The sequence below is a fragment of the Siniperca chuatsi genome, linkage group LG4 (assembly GCF_020085105.1).
Source record: "Siniperca chuatsi isolate FFG_IHB_CAS linkage group LG4, ASM2008510v1, whole genome shotgun sequence".
NCBI lineage: Eukaryota > Metazoa > Chordata > Actinopteri > Centrarchiformes > Sinipercidae > Siniperca > Siniperca chuatsi.
The window spans coordinates 19,760,632-19,781,681 of record NC_058045.1 but is presented as its reverse complement, the minus strand read 5'-3'; the positions used below and the strand labels follow the sequence as shown (position 1 = coordinate 19,781,681).

Here is a 21,050-nt window from a genome sequence, read left to right as displayed (position 1 = left end):
AAACATTATACATTGCCAAATTGATTTGAGAGGGGCCAGTGCAGTATGGATTTTGTTGCTTGCCGACTATGTTGTGCTACAATCTACAGACAAAGTATGAGGTTTTAGTGTGAATGTGAATGGCAGCCTTGTTTTCTGCTCGTACATACTGCAACCTGAGGTTTTGAAAGAACTGGGCTTCAGTAAGTGAAGGACAAAAGCCAGTCATATGCAAACACAAAATTAAATACAATAATGCCGATGTTCACACAGGGACACGCATGCCTGCCTACACAAACACAAAGAGCCAGGTTCCTGTTAGCTCCCTATCAACATTTTAGTCATTATCATCACCCTAACATTCACTCAACAGAAGGCCCAGAGTAGAATGAGGGTCTGATTTCTTCCTGGACACACAAATATAATTATATTCTCAGACAAAAATGATCAATTGACAGATGAAAAAACAAAACAAAGGAATTTAAAAATGTTTTAAAAACATCTAAAATAATCCACCACCATTTTCATTTCTTGTTGCATGGGTTACCTAATATCTTACCATTCAGTATGTGAGGTTCAGAATTGTGTTAACCCCACTAATATGATTATCACACCCAAAATGGTAAGTGAGTTTATAGTCTTTACTCTTAACTCTTTACTACATTTCTGGAATATGAGCACTATCGATATTCCTTTCGACACGCTCACCTCCAATAAGGATGCGTCCAACACCACACACACAACTCTCTGCATGTGTGCAGAATGTGTGTATGCACGTGTCAATAGGCGTGTACCGACAGATATGAAACAGTACAGTTCTGAGACTCCACGTGTGTGTGTGTGTCACTTTGTTGTTAGGACTTTCTCAACTATTTGTCAAAGCTCTAACATCTTAGCTACGTAGTTACAACATGCATGAAATCACCACCCCAAAACACACACCCAGAGGGATTAATCTGATGCCCCACCTCTTTGAAATCCTGTGATGAACCCCGACAACAGAGGAACCAGTCCAACCTGACCAGGCACCTGGGACCAATCACACACAGACAGGGCCACCACTTCCTGCATTTCTAAAACACAGATGTATTTAAACAGCAAACTGACAGGAATGTCTAGCTTTAAAAAAAATACAAAAAGAGAAGAGGAATGAGTTGCTAGGAAAAGAAATACCTGAATGAAAATACTTTGCAGATTTCTTTTTTTTCTTGTTTGTTTTATGTACAGCTGGTAAAAAAAAAACTACCAATGCCCGGCAGTTACTTTCAGCTCTCAGTTGTTTGCAAGGTGTCAGTTTGAAACCAGGATGGCGCAGGGTGTTTTTGAATGGCAAGTTGTGACATACAGGCCAGGCAGTGTGTTCGATAATAAGTGCTGATACTGCCTCAGAAACAGCAGAAAGAGGAAGAAACAGGCAACTTCTATCCATCTCACATCGGAGCTCTTTATAAACCCCACATGTTGTTAGCCTTCTGCTCCCCTCTCTCCCCCCAGTATACTCCACCTCCCTATGCTCTCTACTATCAAATACAAGCTGGGGATGGTGCACATGCCTCCCCAGGCGACATGAGTGTGTGATATTTCAGCGGGGTGTGTGAAGCTCCTGCTTGGGGCCTATTAAGGCCACAGATCAGACTAATTTAGACTAAAGATGCCTTTTTCTCCCTCTAAAATGCCTCAACATGCACTCCTGCCTTCATACTGCAGGTGACTCATCCATATGCACGCTCAATAAATTGTTTTAATCTCCTAATCTCTCTTCATCTTCTTCTTTTTAACCCTCTCTCCTTCTGTAGCGTCCCTCATTCTGTCTGTCTCTTCTTTGACAAAGTAAGGGGGCTCACCATGCTATATATTCAAACAGCTTTTAAAAGATTATAACACATGTTCACATACCAATTTAGCAAGCAATATGTGTCCTTAATCCAACTGACAGTGTCGTAAACATGGCTGTTGAGTCTTTCTGGCCACAGAACTGAGGTAATAAATATAGCTAGCCAACTCAGCCCTCTGCGTCTGATTCAGCGTGAAATTCATGGCTTTAGCCGATTATATTTACAGTGTCCTCAGAGTCACAAATAGCAGTCAAAGCCAGGCAGGAAATGGCTATTCTGACCATCAGTTTAACACCCACATACTGAGAGGCCGTGTATGAGAAGTACACATTTGAATTGGCTTGCATAAAAGGTAAAGAGTTGTTGGTTTTTCAATTATAACCATTATTAACCTTTGTTTAGTAAATTGCATGAAACAAGATCCATCTACTGTAAGAATTTGCCAGTTTTGGCTTGTTCCTGCGGTCTGAGTTGTTTCTAAACTCACAGTTCAGTAGTAACTGAGATTAATCTTAACAGATGGAAAAGATGAGCTGTGGGAAGCCAGTAAATAATGATTCATCACACTGTAAGATGCTTTACTGTGAATAAAGATGTAAATGTTAGCCTAGCTGAGGTATTTTTTTGGCCAGGCTATTAAAATGTTAAAGGATCTGAATGAGGTCCATGTTACTGAGATGGATGCCACTTAACGCTGCCATGTTTTTGCCCAAATGTCTTTAAGTTTAATGCTTATGAATGCAGAACTCCTCCTCACACGCTGTCTCTGTCTCACAGAGGCCTAATGAGGTAAAAACAACTTGCCTGGCCTGGACCGCTCTGAAGCAGTAAAGGGAAGAGAACAGGTCCTCATAGCTAAAGGTCAACTTTTGGCCTTTTTCTGGGCCAGCTTCCCTAAAAGTGATGGAGGGGTGGGAGCATGTTTGTATGTGTCAGCAGCTGCTGGCCTCTGTCAGGGGAGCTGAGGAGACGGGCGCTGATCCCAGATGTAAGAAGGAGACAGGTTAAAGGAGACGAGGGGTGAGAACACCACCACCACCAAAATCCCTCATAGACCAGTGGACCCCCTCACCACCAACCAACCAACCCAAAACACCCCCCACCCCCAAGCACCCCTGACCTCTGGCAGTGCCCCTGAGGCCCATGGGCCCCCAGAAGAGGGTATTCATCTCTCTACCCCAGCTCCACTGCCTCCCTCCCTCCATTTTCTGCCTTACTTTTTCAATCTCAGTTACTCCCTGTCTCTCTGCCATTCTCTCTCTCCCTCTCTGTCTCTCATACTGAATGGAGGGGTCAGTTCAAAAGGCTGCGCCAGGCAGAGCTGCTGGCTGGCCATGATGTGCCTGAGGCTTTGAAGTGAGGAGTGGATCTAAAAGGTGTGTAGCCTGTTTTTTATGCTGCAACACACTTGGGCCTAGAAACATAAATAGGTGCTGCTATTGCTCTTCCTGAATTATGTTTAGTTAATTTACCATGAATGCATACTTAAACTTTATAATAATAGGCCACACATACAAGACAAGTGTATGAGGAACAGCAAATTTCAGCAATATATGTTTCTGTTTTGTGAGCACAAAAGGTTGTCAAAGCTAAGCATGCTTCTACTACAAAGAAATGTCTGCAAAAGCACTTTGTTAGAACTTTAAGAATAAAATAACAGGAATAGCAAAGGCATAACCATTTCCTCAAACCTTTCTGAACTGCCATTAAACAACCATAATCATTCACTTATGCTATAACTGAATCTTACTAACTGTCTAAATGTTCATGTAGCTGAGAGGAAATATTTCTTACAGTCAGGACATTCAGCGTTTTCTGATGTCAGTTCTGGAGAGGTAATTAGAGGAGCCACAGGATTGTCTAATTGAATCAATGACTTTGTAACATCTCTCCCCCTCTACATTATCCCTTAAAAGCTCATAAAAAATTGTTTTCCAGCATTCAGCGGTAACGAAGAAATCATTTTCTCTACATATGTGAATATTAAATAGATAGAGACCATTTTACACTTCATGACTATAATTCTTAAAATCTCTGAGAGATTTCTTTCAGCACATTTTGTCACTTTAACCTCCTGCTCCTTTTGATGTGTAACTTGTTAGTTTACTGCATAGTGAAACTGATTTTTCACAGGGAATATGGGATTCCCAAGAGAATCCCTGATCTGATCAAATTAAGAAAAAAAAGACATCACTTGAGAGGGAGGGGTGTATCTGTAACAGTGACCGCCACATTTTATTTCCATTGCTGACTAGCATGGGGATGTGTCATCACAACTGCTTTCACAGTAATTGAATAATGACAATCACACAGCATGTAGAGAAAGAGAGAAAAATGAAATGAGATTGAATAAGATGAGAAATGGAGAATGAATGTATGTCAGAAATATGAGAGCAAGTATTACACAAAAAGCAAGCAGGGGAAAAGGAAAGGGCTTAAGCTGTTCATTTCCATGCCTGTTGACTCTTTTGACTACCCCAGTCCTTGTCTATTGCTGTCTCCTTTCTCTGTTCTTTGCCTTTTGCCTCCTGGCTCTGGACAGAAATGGGCTTGAGCGCTCGTCTGAGCTTTGAAGTCCTTTGGTTATCAGCCAAGCGTAGCACTGTACCTGCAGCCATCTGTGAAGGGGCCGCCAGCAGCCACCCATCGCTCCACTTCCCTTCCATGACCGAGAGGGGCCAAAGCCAGGAGTGGTGATGGGGCTGGCAGCACATTAGCTGGCCGCACACGGTAGAGCCCATAGCTGTGTCTGTGTCAATGAATACGAGAGTGTATACCCTAACCTCAGTGCCCTAATCTTACTGTGTAATTCAGTCCTTCTCTGCTCATTTCTATCCGTAAACACCCTCTCTATCCTCCCCCTCCCCCATCTTGTCTCTTTCCCTTGGATGAGGAGGAAAAATGTGGCGGTTATGAAAGGCTCGATTAAAAACGGCAAACCATTTTTCACACCGTGCTTAATGTAATATAAAGAGACTGTGAAGATCTTTTGTTTAAATGAGTGAGTGTGGTAGTTGCCCTCACCATCCAGCTGTAGTACCTTACATCATCTGTTGTCTTTACACCACATTTGAGGCTTTGTTCAACTTTTTTACTTGCTTCGTACGTGCATGTGCAATGTGACGTGTCAAGTTGAAAGGCCCAATGAGCCAGTGATAAATACAGCCGGTAGCGACAGCTCTCTTCCAGAGAGTGCGATGTCAAATGGGGGTACATTATCTCAAACAATAGGATTAAGACCTGCGACAATGTGCACCAAAAACAAGCCGGTGGTTTGGTTTGGGGGGTTAGTGATGGCACTAAGACAAGTTGGGGGGACTGAGTAAGGCGGGAAGCGATGGGGGAGTCTGAGGGCTTTTGGGTGGGGGTCATGATTACGGAGAACAAAAAACCTACAGTAGTTAGACCTCTTCTCAGACCCGCTTCCAATTCCACACACAGATACACACACACACACACACATACGTGGGGGCTTCCAATCTGGCCATCAGGCTGTTGCTGAAGTGTCACATGGGCACCATGTGTGCTGGCCAATGGCCTCTCGGCTTATCAACAAACAGAGTGGGATGGAAGGACAGATAAGAGATAGACGTGGGGGTGGGGCAGGGAGTGGGTGGGGGTGGGAGGGGTTATTGGCGGATGATGATTGCAAAGTGAGCATGTAATATATGGTATGCGTGCAACATGCAGATCATGCTCAGCTCATGCTGCACTGTGCAATATTATTAACATATATATATATTTGACACCTTCAGCATATAAAGTGCCCTTTATGCTCCAGGAATCCCTGTGTAATTACTGCTTAACAGGCCCAGGTTAACAAAAGACTTCATTCACTCACTGCGCTGTGTTGAGAAGCAGTAAAATGTGTTTGAACCGTAGATCTCATAGCAGATCAAAGCAATGGATGTGTCATAAGGTGCAGAGACTCTCAGCACTTTATAACAGATGCTACTCTCATCCTTGCTGTAGAGCGCTTACTACATTACTTTTAGCAAGAGAAGGTTATTTTAAATCTAAAATGGACATTCATTTATGTTTTACTCTCACGCTGATCCTCAAATACGAGGAGATGAACATTTTTTAGGTAACATGGCATCCCAAATGCTACAAATCAATTTTGAGAATAAATTACACATTCGGAATTCAAATAATTAAAATACTTTTGTTTTAGTGTTAATTCCAGCAATCAAGTGTACTGTGATGTGTTTTATAACATCAGCATAGGTTTCAAGTAGGTTTCAAGTTTTTAAAAGCAGATATCACATTTTTGCAACTTAAATCCATATAAAAACTTTTATATTACAGGCCAGTAAGTAAACTAAAAAACAACTGTAAGATCCCTGTTACACTAGTTTCCTCCTTAACAGAGCCTGGAGTTGTTACACTGCTAGTTAGAGCCAGAGGCAGCTGTTCCACACAAGCTGACACCATACACAGTGTGAAACAACAGTGCAGGGAAAAAAAGGGCCTTCACACATGCATGACAACCAATACGGAAATGCCTTGTGTAAGCAGTCGACAGAGTTGAGGCTCCATCCCAGCCAGCCTCCCACTTCCACTTTGATAAAAACGAACTAATGTCAGCAACTGATGTGGTCTCCCGCTTCAAGGACCTCGGAGCGCGGCTTTCGGAGTCGTTTCCGAGAGAGGTCTGAAACATATGGCAGAAGCACTAAAACAGGAGGCTTACTGACTTAGGAGAAAATGAGAATTGCAAAGTCCCCTTGCATCTCAATTGAATTTCCTCCACATGAGAAAAAAAAAGAACCAGAAGAATGATGTGCTGGGGTACTGGAGGCAGTTTTACTCCAGAGAAATTTGCTGAAAAGAGTATATGAAAAGTTGAGCCTGTTGAAATAGCCAGAGGTATTCTGCTCATATTCAAGGCTGGGCCTCCTGTGTCAGACTGGCCTCTACTAACCTGTCATTTCAGTTCAGGCTGATGTTCCCCTCCCTCCACCCCATCTGTTTCCCAAACCCTTCAGATCACACCTGTGAACTATTTCAGCACATCAGAGAGCTCACATATTCCCTAGTCTTCAACTGAGAGCTACACACACACCTCATCTCACATAAAACTCACATTCTATCTCCCTCCAAAGCCTCAGCTTTTGCTACTAAATGCTTCAACAAATCAATAGCACAAAGAATCTCCGAACACTGGATTGCACTTCCTTTTCGTGATAGGGAGCTTTGAATAATGCAAAAGCGATACTTGGAAAGACAGCTTATCCATTTTCATAACTCTTTCTGAGCAACCCGCCTCCCAAACAAGTCATAAGGTGATGCATCAGGTCAATAAACAGATCAAAAGGGCAGCTGAGTGAAAGTGAAAAACAAGAGATAAACATTCACAATGGCACCTACAAGGATTTGCAGAGAGATGACTGTTCTTTCCTGCAAGCTATTTAACTATCACCCCATCTCTTACCAACTGCTTAGCTATCCTCCCTCCCCAGGCCTTTCTCTTTGTCCACTATGGACACTGAAGAGCTAAACACACCGCCCTGCTTGTCACAACAGTCAGGAAGAGAGACCCTCCTCGGTTCCTGTGACTCTGCCACAGGGTGTGACCCTGCTGTGGTCCCCAAAGGCCTCCAGGGTTCTTCCTGCAATTCTAATCAAAGTTTAAAAAGCTGCAACCTTGGACTCTAAGCCTGGGTCGTGGCCTGTGAGGAAGACATCAATCAAGCGGCTCCAAGCAAGCGTGAGGGGAAGAGGGAGGGAGACAGAGAGATTTGAGGGCAGTTTCTGGGAAAGTCTGGCTCTCTCTGTCCTTCTGTCCTCAGAGGGGCAGGTTGCATTCCCCATACCTGGAAACCACAAGGTACTTTAAAGTTGCATTAACACATAATGGTCGTGTGGATGGATAAAACATTAATCTGCCTGTGATGCTGCAGCGCCTGTCACCACCACCACCACCATCATCATCAGCCTCTGAGTCATACTCCAGTCCATTTTTCCAGGCAGGAATGAATGAATCCTCTCTGGAATAGTACTGGTTGACCTGTGAGAGGCAAATCTGCAAATGAAGTTGCCTTCCGCCCAGCTCGGCAGCTGTCTAATCCTCTCGCAGACCTGCCCTACAAATGGGTGTATTCGGTCGCATACACAGATAGAATCATGTGCACATGCAGGCATGAGCACACCACAACACCCATATCTAGCCACGGGAGAGGGCAGGCAGGCAGGGTTTGGCGCTGTCTGAATATTAGCTTTTCCACAGCTGGGGGCTGCTGGACCTGCTCCGTTCATCAGACATCCATCAAGGTGTCAGTTTGGGTTATGAGACCAGGTTCCCAGGGTGATCAGACCGCTGCCCTGCCTGCCAGCAGGCCCGCCTGATGGCCTTCTGTCTGGGCCAAGAAGGACCAAAGGCAAACACGTAAAAAAAAGGAAAAAAGCATAACCAACAGGAACGTGGACACAGATTCACACGAACACAATGATCACCATCTCACCCTTGTTTAAAGAAATGATTCCTAATAAATGATTATGAATGTGAAATCAAGTTCAGCAAACAAAAACAAAAGTCTATTGTTAAAGTGTTTTTTCCTCAACAAGCTCAACTTTAAACTGTAAGAGGAAGTACTTAATCATATAGATTGAAGTTATTAGTTGCCCTGTAGTCAAGGGTGAGTAATCACCATTATAGCCAGTCTTAGTCTACATGAAGGACGCCCCACCCCCAACACCTATTTTCCACCAGAGACTTTGGTCATTTCCATGACTGCTCTACATAACAACCCTCTCCAACTCTGAGGAGGACAGGCAAGGTAATGAATTCCCCCTGCCGCCTCTTTCTCTTCCCTTCTCCTCCTCTCTGTGGTGAAGGGAAAAGCCAGGGAATGTAATTTACACTAATTACCTTTTGCATGGGAGTCTCATTTCAACTTTTCTTTTCATGTTGAAATGCCGTAGTCTCGGGCTATGCCTCTAAGCTTCAACACCCCTAATGAAAAATAACCACAATATTCCTATAGTGACATAGCAGCACTTAGTGAAGAGTTTGTAGCAACCTTATTGTAGTTTAAGATGCTGCATCTTCTATAGTAGCCTATTATATAACCTAAATATTTCTATTAGAACCCGCTTATGCTAGTGATATTTGTATAATGTCACTTTAAAATGTGTTAAAGTATTACTTTCAATAGTTCTTTTTCTTAATGGTAATTTTGAATAGAAAATAAGGGGTTCCCTTTATCACCAGCAGAGGGACTATAGAGTAGACAAGAAGATATTAAACATGAGGCTGTTAAAAATAAATTTTGGAAACATCAAGGCTCATCATTTGCTTTGTGCTACTATTCAGTTTGCATAGGCTTCTGATCAGCATGTGAACCTCTGTTTCCTTTATGAATACTGTTAGAGGGTATCTGTCCTATTGTAAGCTTTGTCCAAAAATCATCTCTACAGGCTACAGTAGCCTATACTACTTCTGAATGATACATTACTACAGCTGAATTAATTAACTGCATGTAGTTTTATCATACTAATGTCCCTGTTTTATCATACTATTAAATCTATTGGTATTATTTGTGTAGTTGCAGTTGGACCACTCACAGACCCCCGATCATGCATGATTATAATGGGCCGCTTGTATTCTTTTACATTTATAGGCTAACCCACCTTGCAACGACATTGCAAAGCAAACACATTGTTTGTGTGTGAATTAGCTTCTCTCTTAGAATAAAAAAGAAACCTGTATGACAGCAAACAATTTGGAGAGGCATGCGAGGTAGCGTTCTCCCAATTGGATTAGTCACAGCTACAATGCTGCAGCGATAGCGAATATGCTATATTTTAAAGCTTGCCTTTGGTTTCCGGAAGAAAAATAAAACATTGGAATCAATGCACCGAGGCACTGCAACATATAAAGTCAGTCTGTTTTAAGACTGATGTAAAATAATTGGAGATAGAAGAATGAGAGTGAAAAGAGGCGAGACTCGGAGCGATCGGTCTCCGACCTTCTTTCATTCCCTCTCCTGTAAACAGAGCTATCATTTCTACCAGGAACAAACATGAGGACAAAACACAACATTTCCAGGTGTGTGGACACATGTAGACCACTGTAGGCTATGTTAAACACGTGCTTGTCTTTGACCTTATTCAGGAGCCTTATCAGCGCTATTTGAACGTACACATCTCAGACTGGAGTATTTACTAATATTCTTTAACTGTGACCAAAAGCGTTAACGCACAAAGCTGCAGGGGATTTGACAGCCTACTTGCGGTAGGTTTAGAAAACATAATGTAAATATCTGTTTAATGATTTTGACTGGAAGAGGAGAGGGTGCATCTCTCCCACCGTATCAGCCGCAATTCAATTGTATCACAACTGATACAGTAGGCTCAGTGACTGAGCCCCGCACAGGGGAAAAATCAGCACATTTTAAAACCGTCTTACCTTCGTATACAGGGGCCATCGGTGCAAGGATTTCTGTTATTCATGGCAAAAAATAAAGCGAGATTTCTGTTCAAAACTCAATGAAAATCTGCCATCTTGAAACACTGAGGAGAGAGTCGCCGCGGTCTCCTGCATTACTGGCCCAGTTCATTAGTGAGGAAAATGCTCATAATTCATATCCAGGCGTTTTTCAAACGTAGGGTCCGACGCGAGGGAAGCGACAGAGGAGAGGCTGTGCAATGCAAATCCCACCTGCGGTATATTTCTGGAGGCTCAAATGATGAGCCACGATGACAGGTTTACTTCAGCTATTGTGCGACATGTCTGTGGAGTGAGGAGTCTCTGCAAAAGTTGCAGTGGTCAGAGCGCAGCGAGTTTGGTGTAGCTACAGCGAGCGAGTCGACTGACGAACGAGTCGATGGAGGCGACGAGGAGACGCATCATTCTGGACTCCAAAACAAATACTACGAGAATCACATCATCATCATCATCATCATCATTATCATCGCCGTCATTTACAGAAGGGCGTTATAGCAAAACATAAGAATGATAAACAACAATGTGTAGCAGTAAAAAAAAAAGAGGGGGGAAGAAAGGGAAGAATAAAGAGAGTACTATAGTGAGAGTATATAGTATATATAATATAGAGAGTACTAGAGTATCAACCGTAGGCTACGACCACCGGGCAAGTTTATTTCGATAACACAGAGGCAGCTCAAAGTGCTTTATGTAAGGCGAAGAAATGCATTTGAACAACATTTAAAACACAATAAAACGGAAATTAAATATTAAAATAGAGTAAAACTTGATTCAAAAAGTTCTAATAAAATACAAATAGACAGAAAGATAATAGACCAGAAATACAGTTATAGTTGGAGTTATGGTAGGCTACTACTTGGCCTTGCTAGTCTACTATTACTATTAGGCTACTACTATTTTATTATTTTATTTTGAGAAGGTAATAAAGATTTTTCTTCTCCCTGCTACCCTTTTGATTGGGGAATGTGTATTACTTTGTTAAATATTATTGCTTATATTTTGTGTTGGAAGTGTACACTGATAGAAAATAATGTGATGTAATGTGATAGCCTACTACGACTAGGCTCACTACTACTAATAAGTAAAATAATAATAATTTACAAAAATGTATAGAAATCAAGCAGGCTATATAATAATAATAATAAATATTTATTATTAATAATTATTTGGATGCGACTTGTGGCTCCTTTATACTGTCGTCGAACAGCTGTTGACATTCACAGCCGTGCAAAGTGCATCTAGGTTGGATGATTCTGCGGGTGTTTGGTCATGCCTGCGCGAGGCTGGAGCGCTCCTACAGTAGGCTACAGTATGACGACATGAGATTTGCACAGAATGAACTGGAGCGGAATCGGATTACATAGGCTCACACACATGTGAGTAATCTGTCATTTACCAGCGACCCTACAATGCACTCACAGCAATATGCGCACCAACCTCTAAATTAAAGAGGTCTATTTAGGCAAATGTGGGCGGTTGTCAGCAATGCATTAGAGGAGAGCAATTTCACCCTACAGTCTACCAAAGTAGGCTACACAAACCCGAAAATAGATTGGAAAGCAATACAGGTCTCTATAGAAGTGTTTTGATCTCACCGTCGTAGGACACAGACATACAATAGAATAAAACAACCATGTATTTCGTCACAGTTACAGCGTCTCACTGTGAAAAACCAATCAGTGATGATCTATTGTCAGCTCACATTGTGCATGTTCTAAGCCATACAGCTTTGCAGAGTTATGCAATTACTCATTCAGTTGAATTATGTCCCAGGGCCTGCAGCCTGCACACACATCATATAGAGCTGACCACTACACGTCAAAGTGGTGATGTAACTGCAGGATGGGCATAAAATTAGGTTTTAGAGGCCCACAAGGTGTGCAGACCTTTCAGTTCGATTATAAAAATGGCCAAATGGAGCAGTGAGACATATTCTTTCTCTCTTGCTGTTTCCTAAAAATCCAATTATCCAAACCCATTTTTTAAAGAAGTATGTTTTTTTTTATTTACCCTCCATTCATATTAATAATATCATTATTTGCATAGTAATAATTATAAATAATATTACAAATTCAAATTTATTTGGAGATTAAAAATGGGAACACCCTCAAAATTTTCATTACAGTCAGTCATTGCATTGCAAAACTGTGTTCACTCTCAACTATGAAAGTACACACCAGGCCAAAGTTGAACCAGGATGTAGCTCTGCAAAAGGCATTTCCCAATAGTTTGGGAAATAACTTAAAAGTTCATTTTCACCTTTCACTTCCAAATAAATGTTTTATGTGAAACTGGGGACTTCTAAAAAAAACTTTATGACTGCTTGTGTTGCTTACCCGATTGGACTACCTCTATCTCAACAAAGAAAATTTAACTGTGAAATGTGACTGTTACGGAAAGTAATGATGAGTTGTGAAAAAAACATCAACTTTCCTTTACAGTTTACAGTTACAAATTTGTAAGATTTCATCAACAAGATGTGCAACAGATGATTAAACAAAATGTCCGAACACAGCAATCATCATGACCTGTAGTTTCATTAATCAGGGGTGTGGAAGACATTGTGCTTGACAGACGAACAGATGATGACATGTTGAACGTCTGACAGACAGACAGATGGTCAATTGGCAATTAGGTTGGATTAATGCATCTCCCCTCCCCCAAATTCATCATGTAAGACAATTATGACTCACAGACCAGAACTACAAATCCCAGTGAGTGACAATAACACACAGATTGATGTGGATATATCCCACTCAACAATAAATCAGGTAGATTAATAATGAATAAGAGGTTGGCTGTCAAAGCTAGCCAGAGATAAGTAGAATAATACAGAAAATGTGAGGATCTTCTATCAAACTAAAAGTTAATAAAAGTTACTAAGTTGTTATTTTATTATAGGAAAGAAGACACAGTCGTGTTACTGCTGGCAGTGCAGTATGTGCAACTATATTAGGGCCCCAGGCTTCTAGGGCCACCACTAATACTAACTGGTTCTTCAGCCATAGTATACACAACATAACTGGAGACCAAACTGTCTCCTACTTGTATCCAATACCTCTTTCCTATGCCACTTATCTGTACCAAGCTCCATTTTCAAGGAGCTGATTTGCAGATTAAAAGTGAGACAGAAGGTGAACGCTTCACAAAAACATTTGCACCCGGGCCGATGGCAAATATGATAGAACAGGAATAATCACGCTATAGTAATGTACACAAAGAACTGATCACGACACATTCATTATTTCACCAAAGAAATCAGCATGTTTTACACATTCATCACAAGGCTTTTAATTGAGTAATTGAACGAATTAATTAAAAAAACATGGCTGGACATATAATTGTGTACCGTATGTAGGCATCAAAGATCAATGCAAGATGAGTAACAGTATAAAACTGTATTTATATTTACTCTGTGCCTTGTTATGACCTGCTTTTTCATTTTAATTTTCACAGGTCACCTGCAACAACAGCCCCCCAGTAAGATTTGTTTTCACTCTCTGATATATGATACCACAATCTCTGGGTGACTAAAGACTATAAACTATATAGTTTATATACGGACTATATACTATATATATCAAGTTATTAAGTAAGAAAAATATAGAACATACGCAGCAGATAGAATTAAAACCCCTGTAATTATAGAGACTTACAGAGTACATTTACTCACTCGGGAGTTCTACTGAGTATTGGATGCTTCTGTTTGTGTTGACACAGGACAGAGTGCAGCCTGCAGAGTTAGAGGACACACACATTTTACCACATGGCTTGAGTTAAACACAAGTTAAGTCTGGTTTGGAGTGTGGTGGTGTCGAGGGTACACACAAAAAAAATACTGCCTGAACTTTCATGAGACTTCAAAAGCAATATGAAAACAAATACTTCAGCTCTATTATTACACAGCAATTGCCTATGCTTGTGCTTCATACACTGTTGGCTACCACTCTTTCATTATCTTCTATTGCCTCGTACTTGTTCAGGTGTATCTTATGCAAAACTGAGTTACGTAGGTGGTCCTATATAAATAAATATCGTCTTCCCATCTCTCATTATGTTCATTTGGGCTGCATGTGTGCTCCTTTGAAAATGTCTTTTAAGGGAAGTCAAGGAACCCAAACATGTTTCTTCTGTTTTCCCTCTGCCCCTCCTGCTCAGTTGTTACTGATCTCTAACCTCTTATATAGCATTGAAAAAGCCTCTGTGCTGATTCAGACTCCTAACTGCTGCACTCCACTGTTTAGTCCCACAGGTCCAATTATTATCTCACACATTTTAGAACTAGGGTTGTTTCTTGGTTCACTGACATGGATGACATCATTGACTTTTCAATTGACTTTTCCATGGGAAATTCTCTTTTACCCAGCTAGATTGCGATGTTAGAAGATTTTTTTGAGAAAAAAAACATGCCTGAATAACAACCTAGTGAATTCCTGTTTGGTACAGTGGCCCAACCAATCTGTCTTCATGTATGACATCAAAACATTGATGCAGGAATATGTAAAGTAACGTTTGTAAGTTAATGACTTTCAGAAGTAACCTGAGTAGGTCATAAAACATCCAGTCACAAACACAGGAGCCCTAAAATCAGAACTTATTGATGAAACAGTTATTGATGTCTGCATGTTATCAGCCTTGTATAGTTCAGTGTTAACTGTCGTGTGAGTAGTTGTGATGCGGTGCTCATGAACATGTTTCAGCTTTAGCATTACAAGACTTGATTACTTTGATGTATTTCCTCTCAATGACAATTAAGCTTCACAATGAACTTAGTCAGAGGTACCCACTTATATATATGTATAGTATTCATTAAATCATCTATTTGTCTTATAAACACCTGATAAACATTTATGAGGAAATAAATATATTGCAATAAAAAGACGCCTATCTGAGTTGTTATGTGAATGATAGTTCTTCACAAAAGCTGAGCGTTCTTTTGTGCAAAAGCCGTTTCGTGGTTTTTGTTGGTATGTACGAGTGTGATGTTTTTCCTGCCTGTGAGAACTGGTGGTTTACCAGGCATCTCAGCAGAGTAAACAGAATTTAGATTCGTCTGACAATATTTTTTGGCATTGACTACCTTTTTGATTGAGCTACAGTATTTCTTTAACAGCAAACAAGCCGCATAAATTACAACCCAAAGCTGTAAATGATTATCCCATATGCTTCACACGCACCAGTGCATGCAGTTCAACAATAAAGCAATTTGTCATGCCTTATAAAATCTAGAGCACACTGAATGGCTTCTCTTTTTCTTTCTTTAAATTTATTTTTTGAGTGTTCAGCAATATATTTCTCAAAATGTTCTTTTTGTGTCGCAACATCCTGTCTGTGCCTGTTCAGTGCTGCTTGTTCTTGCTGCTGCTCAGCCAGTGATGGTCTTTGGATGTTCCTGAGAGGGTTATCATAGACACGATGTTACTGAGGACGAGACGGACAAGGCCTTCTGGGTCACAGTGGAGGGGAAGGGTGAGAGCTCTACCAGGCTTCAGACAAAGCTGCTGGAACAAATAATTGACAGGTTGCCTCGGAAACCAACCAATCTGCATGACACAAATCAGCCTTATAGCACAGTCCAAAGAGATGTAGCCTCTACATTAGAAGAAAGTAGCATTTAAGTTCATTTCGTGTAGTAAGAGGTTGCTTATTATAAATGGCACACACTAATACACTAATACACACTAAGACTAATACACTTCTATAGCTGAGTCATTACACAATCATTACAGAGTCATCATTCAAAGTGTTGACACATCAAGTATAAACAGCTCTTTCTGTTTTTCCTGTCATATGATCTCTTTGCTTTACACCCTGCTTTTTTCTTTTTTATTCAGAAGCCATCTATCTGAAGTTACATGTAGTGTCTTTGACATGTGCAACAATGTTTTCACAATCATCTTTTTCTGTCTCCTGCTTCTTTCTTTCTAGGAGCCTTGATCAAGTGCTGGCAGTGTGCCACTGAGGGGTGTTTCTTCCATCATTGAGGCTGTAATTGATTTCTAAATGTATTCCATGTCGAGGCCAGTGGGTTGTCCACGTCAATCAAACTCTTCCTCATCTTTCTGGTGTTTTCTGCTGGTGAGTAAATATGTCCAGCCTTGAGCTTGCTGACAAAAACATCACGGTGGAAATCAACTACTATTCTCTGTTTGACCAACAGGAGGCATAGAGTACAAGTGTTAACAGACATCTTACTGTAAGCCAAAGCATATACAACATCTAATCGACTATTATGTGGTTTGAGGGTTGACGTTCACTGATTGATGTAGAAAATGCTAAGTGATCGGGTAAAATGTAAATAACTGGTGTCTGTTAAAATTAAAGGGGCATTCCACTGATTTTACACAGAAAGGCCAGTTTACTCATCATGGGGAGTACCACTCAGCCTGTGAAAACAGTTGTGTAATGTCTTCTGTGGCTCCGGAGGGAGATTTTTAAAGTCAGGAAAGGTCTAATGAAAGATTTGGTTGAGGGAATTGTAGGATCCAGCATTTTTGAAACTTGACTCATTTGAGGGACTAAAAGTCGGGATATCTCTGCCTTCTTTTTTTAATCTGTCCCCTCGCAAGTCCTCCAACTTTAAGCTATTGAATTTAAAATGTTCAAAATAGCATACTTGATGATGAAATTCATTATTTGAAGTTTTATAGCTATCACTAAAGGGAAAAGCTCATCTGTCAGCTGTGAGATGGGACCCAAAAAACAGGCAACAAGCTTTTGGTCCATCCCACCACAGCCTCTGTCCATCATGATTTTAAACATAGGCCAGCAGAGTGCAGACAACACATATGGATATGCCATCTGTGCCGCTCATGGGCTTCTGTCCCAGCGCACAATATATATTTACTGTGCACACTCTGTGTTTGTTTAACCCTATTTTACTTATCTGGTTTTGACCTATGAAAATGAAATCGAACCTGCATGCCAGCATTGGTTTCAAATGTCAGACAAAGCCTTCAAGGGGAATTCAGGGCTTTAAGTCTTTGTGTGATCAGTATTGACTGACCAAAACCAACACCACCACATTTGTGAAGTTTTTACAAAGTTAACAAGGTTTCTACACACATTAGCCAGAATTAGCATGTAACCCAGCATTGCACGATTGATCACCCAACTGAAAAAAGGGAAAGAGAGAATGCAACCCCGCCCATGCTCTTTCTTTCTCTCAAATCATATTTGCAAGCAGAGTGCCTGCCATGTATGGTGTACCTTAAAGAGACACAGCAGGTTTCAGCTCCTCTATTGTGGGATGAACATTAACCACTTAAGATGTAGCGCTTTCCTTCAGTTGGCATGAAGCTGTGTAGAGTGTAAGTGCTTTTGAACCAACTTACGCTACTACGGAAGGTGGTGTTTTTATTTCCCTTTTGCACTATTTTTATGTCTGCCTATGCTTAAACACATGGGTATGTTTGCACACATGCACATGCATAGAGAGACAGAGAGGGAAAGAGAAATTTGTCCAGAACATGTAAATTCCTGTCTGTTTGTGAAGCTGCAGCTGCTGTGGAAGTTATGTAACCTGCTATCACTATAAATGAAGATTTACAAGCTATACACACACTGAAGATGGACATATGAGCTTACATTGTGTGAAACCACTGGGTATGAATGCAGCTGTGCCCCCAAGATTAGAAATGACAGGGTTCAGGGAAGTCGAAGTCCAGAGACAAATAGAGAATTACGCCCACACTTTTGACTTCACTCCTCAGCAAAACAAACTAAAGGTTGTGTCCTTGAAGAACAGCCTGTCAGTGGTTTCTTTCCTCTCTGATATACCGAACAGCACAAGCCGTGCATTGCCCTGGGAAATCAAAAAGCTTCCCTCATTTTCACAGAAAGAATGTCTCTCCTCTTCCATTTCCTTGAGATGAATGCTCTCACAGCCTACACGCCAAAGCCGCCAAAGAGCGATAATGATCGTTATCTCGAAATGGCTTAAATGCTCAGCTAAAGCAGTTTAGTGCACATACAAACACAGAGGTAGGGGCATTTTTCAGCAGCAATGAGAAAACATTTCCTCCCCCTGGGGCCGCGGGCTCCACAGAGTGTGTTTCAGAGTATGGCAGGCAGACTGGGTTTCACACAGCTCTGCTGGGCAGGGTTGAACCTCTGGTGAACTCTCCCATCGTGAAGGTAGAGCTATGACTGAATGAGTGATTGACTGACCCCACCTCTTGCAGCCCCAGACAGCCCCAGCCAGGTTTGGTTGGTGACTGCAGCACTTACGTATGTCTGTATTGGAGATCACAGGTTAGAGCGACACCTGCTGGAGTCTGCAGAAAAATGATTGGGTAATCTTCCCACAACATAATGTTTTTTGTGATTTATGATTCCACATGTGTTGAATGATGAATAGTGAAATGGTAAACACAGGGTTTTAAAATCTTTTGAAATTTTTCTGTAACTGAGACACCTGGGATGTACAGAAAGAAAGCTGGCAAAAAGCCGTGTTTGCAGTAGGTACTTGTTAGATACTAGCTGGCTACTGTGCCCCTTACATACAACTACACATCCTTTTTTATTGAGAGAGAGTGAGGCATTTGTTGCTCTGAAAATAGAAAAGGGAGGTAAGCCTTTACAGCTCAGGGCAGTGTATATTTTGGCCAGCATGCCACATGTGTCTTCCCACACAGAGCCCTCATAATAAGGAAGCTGATAGCATGATGAATGTTGTCTGAAATACAATTCCCCATGGCACAGTGAAGTAATCCCTCTCCTTTCCTCTCTTCTCCTGTTTTCTCCTATAAAATGCTCTAATGGTAGCTAATCACTTAAGCTCTGCAGTATGCTGCGTAACTAAAACAGGGTCCATTCAGGGTCCCAAGGTTGCGAGTGGAACTGATGACATATTCTCAGATGATCTCACAAAAAGTGAGCTTTAAACTGTTTTGCTAATCCAAATGGCTCCTTTTGCTTATGGACAGAGTGACTCACGGGTCAGAAAGAGAATGAGTTACATTAGTTATCATCAGAGTTACTGAAAAGTGGTAGAGATGACTGCATGAGATTCAGTGCAGTCATTAAGTTGTGTCATTAAGTTGTGTTTTGGCAGAACAAACCACCAGAGTTTCCAGAGTTTAAATTAGATCTTATAATCCACAGAAAACTATACGGCAACTATGATTAAGATGAAGTTACAAAACGTTATTTCATGGCAGCAATATGCAAGAGGTCTTTCCCTGTTTTTCCCAGGACAGATAGGATGCTTATCCCACTGGGAACAAGCAGCTGGATGCATCCGCAGTGTAACCGCTGAGACCTTGGTGGTAATAAAACGCTCAATGTCCTGTCCAGATTGTTCAGGAATGTTTGAGAGGAGCTCAGTGATCCATATGTTCTTTTACACATGGCGCTGCTATCTGGACTCTTTAGATCACATCCAAACCAATGTATTTCATTAGAGCTGGCTGTACCCACTTGCCTGTGGGGGATTAAGTCTATAAATCATAGCTGAGTTACTTATTGAAATCAGCAGCGGGCTTGTGCAGATGGACTTTCGCTGAATTTTTATTGATAGCTAATCATCAGTAGCCACCAAGCCAACTACAGAAAACACGAATGTTAATAAATCATGTACTAAAGTATAGTATTTAAATATGAGTAAATACTAGCAACTTTGGTACATCATACTGCCAATAAAAAGCTTAGGAAGAAGAGTTGGGGGAAGCAGAACATGACCATAAGAAACAACTAGTTAAGTTATGCATACAATCTGAGCTATTATTAGCTTGCTACAGTTAGCTTGGTTTAGAGTTGGCTGGTTGAAAGGCACAGTGTGCCTTAAGGGCTATTTAGCTTTTACCTATTCTGAATTCTAAACTTTGCATTTTTTTTTCTTCTGTTTGTTCAGTAAGTGTGCTAAAGAGGAGGAGCTGCTGGCCTTTACAGCCTCGGTAATAACCAGGATTTCTCTTTGCTCACAAAGGGTGAAGCCCTGACAAGAGAGTCAGCAGCTTCTGCTAAGGTGTCAAAAGCAATCCACTGCTAACACCCTACACACACACACACACACACATTTATACACACAAAGACACACGTGTGGATCACCATGATAGTGGACATTAGACAGTTCTGCTGACTAGGCAGCCCTATTGACCTTCCCCTCTTTACGTGCAGTTTGACTTGTGTTGTCATTGGCCGACCTGGTGAGTGCATATTGTTTAATTGGGGCTCATTGGATGACTCACATCTATCACAGCATCTAATCATATCACAGCATGCAACTCCTTCACAATTTGTTATTTCCTTGATGAGCAAATAACATGACTAAATGTGATCAATAAATTGAGAATCCATATATACATACAGTAGTTCCAAGGGAACAAGATGAAGTTAGGGAATTAGGGGGTAACAATGTGGGAATTTAAAAAGAATTTATCCTGTAGGTATTTCTTAACTAACAGATACCTATTGTATTATTACGGGGTACAGTATGACCTACTGGAGGAAATTAAAGAGAACTTCTACTGTAAGTATTTTTACCTACTGGGTACGTATTCTAATATTTTAGAATAAGTCATTTACACTGTAAATTGGGAAGAATTACGCTGTACATTGCGTGCTGTAATCTAAAGCGTTAGCCATTTTTAGCAGTAAAAATCTAAAGATGGTATGGCCATACTGGTATAGATAGATTGTTACTTGCATCAACAGTCACACCTGATATGGTAGAATGAACAATAGGTCCTGGTAAAGTGAACCTGTAAAGAACAATCTGACCTGACAGTTCACTCTATTTCTGTCTTTTCCTGCCCCTCTCCAAATCTTTCTCTTTTTTAAAGACA

The 21,050-nt window shown here is 41.1% G+C and overlaps 1 protein-coding gene and 1 long non-coding RNA gene across 6 annotated transcripts in view; one reads left to right on the top strand and one right to left on the bottom strand.

Moving 5' to 3' along the window:
- Positions 1-10,625, bottom strand: part of hipk2 (homeodomain interacting protein kinase 2) — a 72,077-nt gene extending 61,452 nt beyond the window's left edge. For 2 of the 5 annotated variants that reach the window (XM_044194281.1, XM_044194282.1), the window contains exon 1: positions 948-1,052. In XM_044194281.1, the coding sequence (XP_044050216.1) occupies positions 948-1,050 (103 nt within the window). In that variant the 5' untranslated portion in view covers positions 1,051-1,052. Of the gene's footprint in view, positions 1-947; positions 1,053-10,224 lie in introns of those variants that run through there. The other 3 variants (XM_044194283.1, XM_044194285.1, XM_044194284.1) reach the window with 3 other exon arrangements.
- LOC122875319 overlaps positions 2,949-21,050 on the top strand; it is a 55,520-nt gene continuing 37,418 nt past the window's right edge. The window contains exons 1-4 of the long non-coding RNA XR_006377800.1: positions 2,949-8,593; positions 13,720-13,743; positions 15,607-15,732; positions 16,192-16,341. This is a non-coding gene — a long non-coding RNA (uncharacterized LOC122875319). The remainder of the gene's footprint in view (positions 8,594-13,719; positions 13,744-15,606; positions 15,733-16,191; positions 16,342-21,050) is intronic.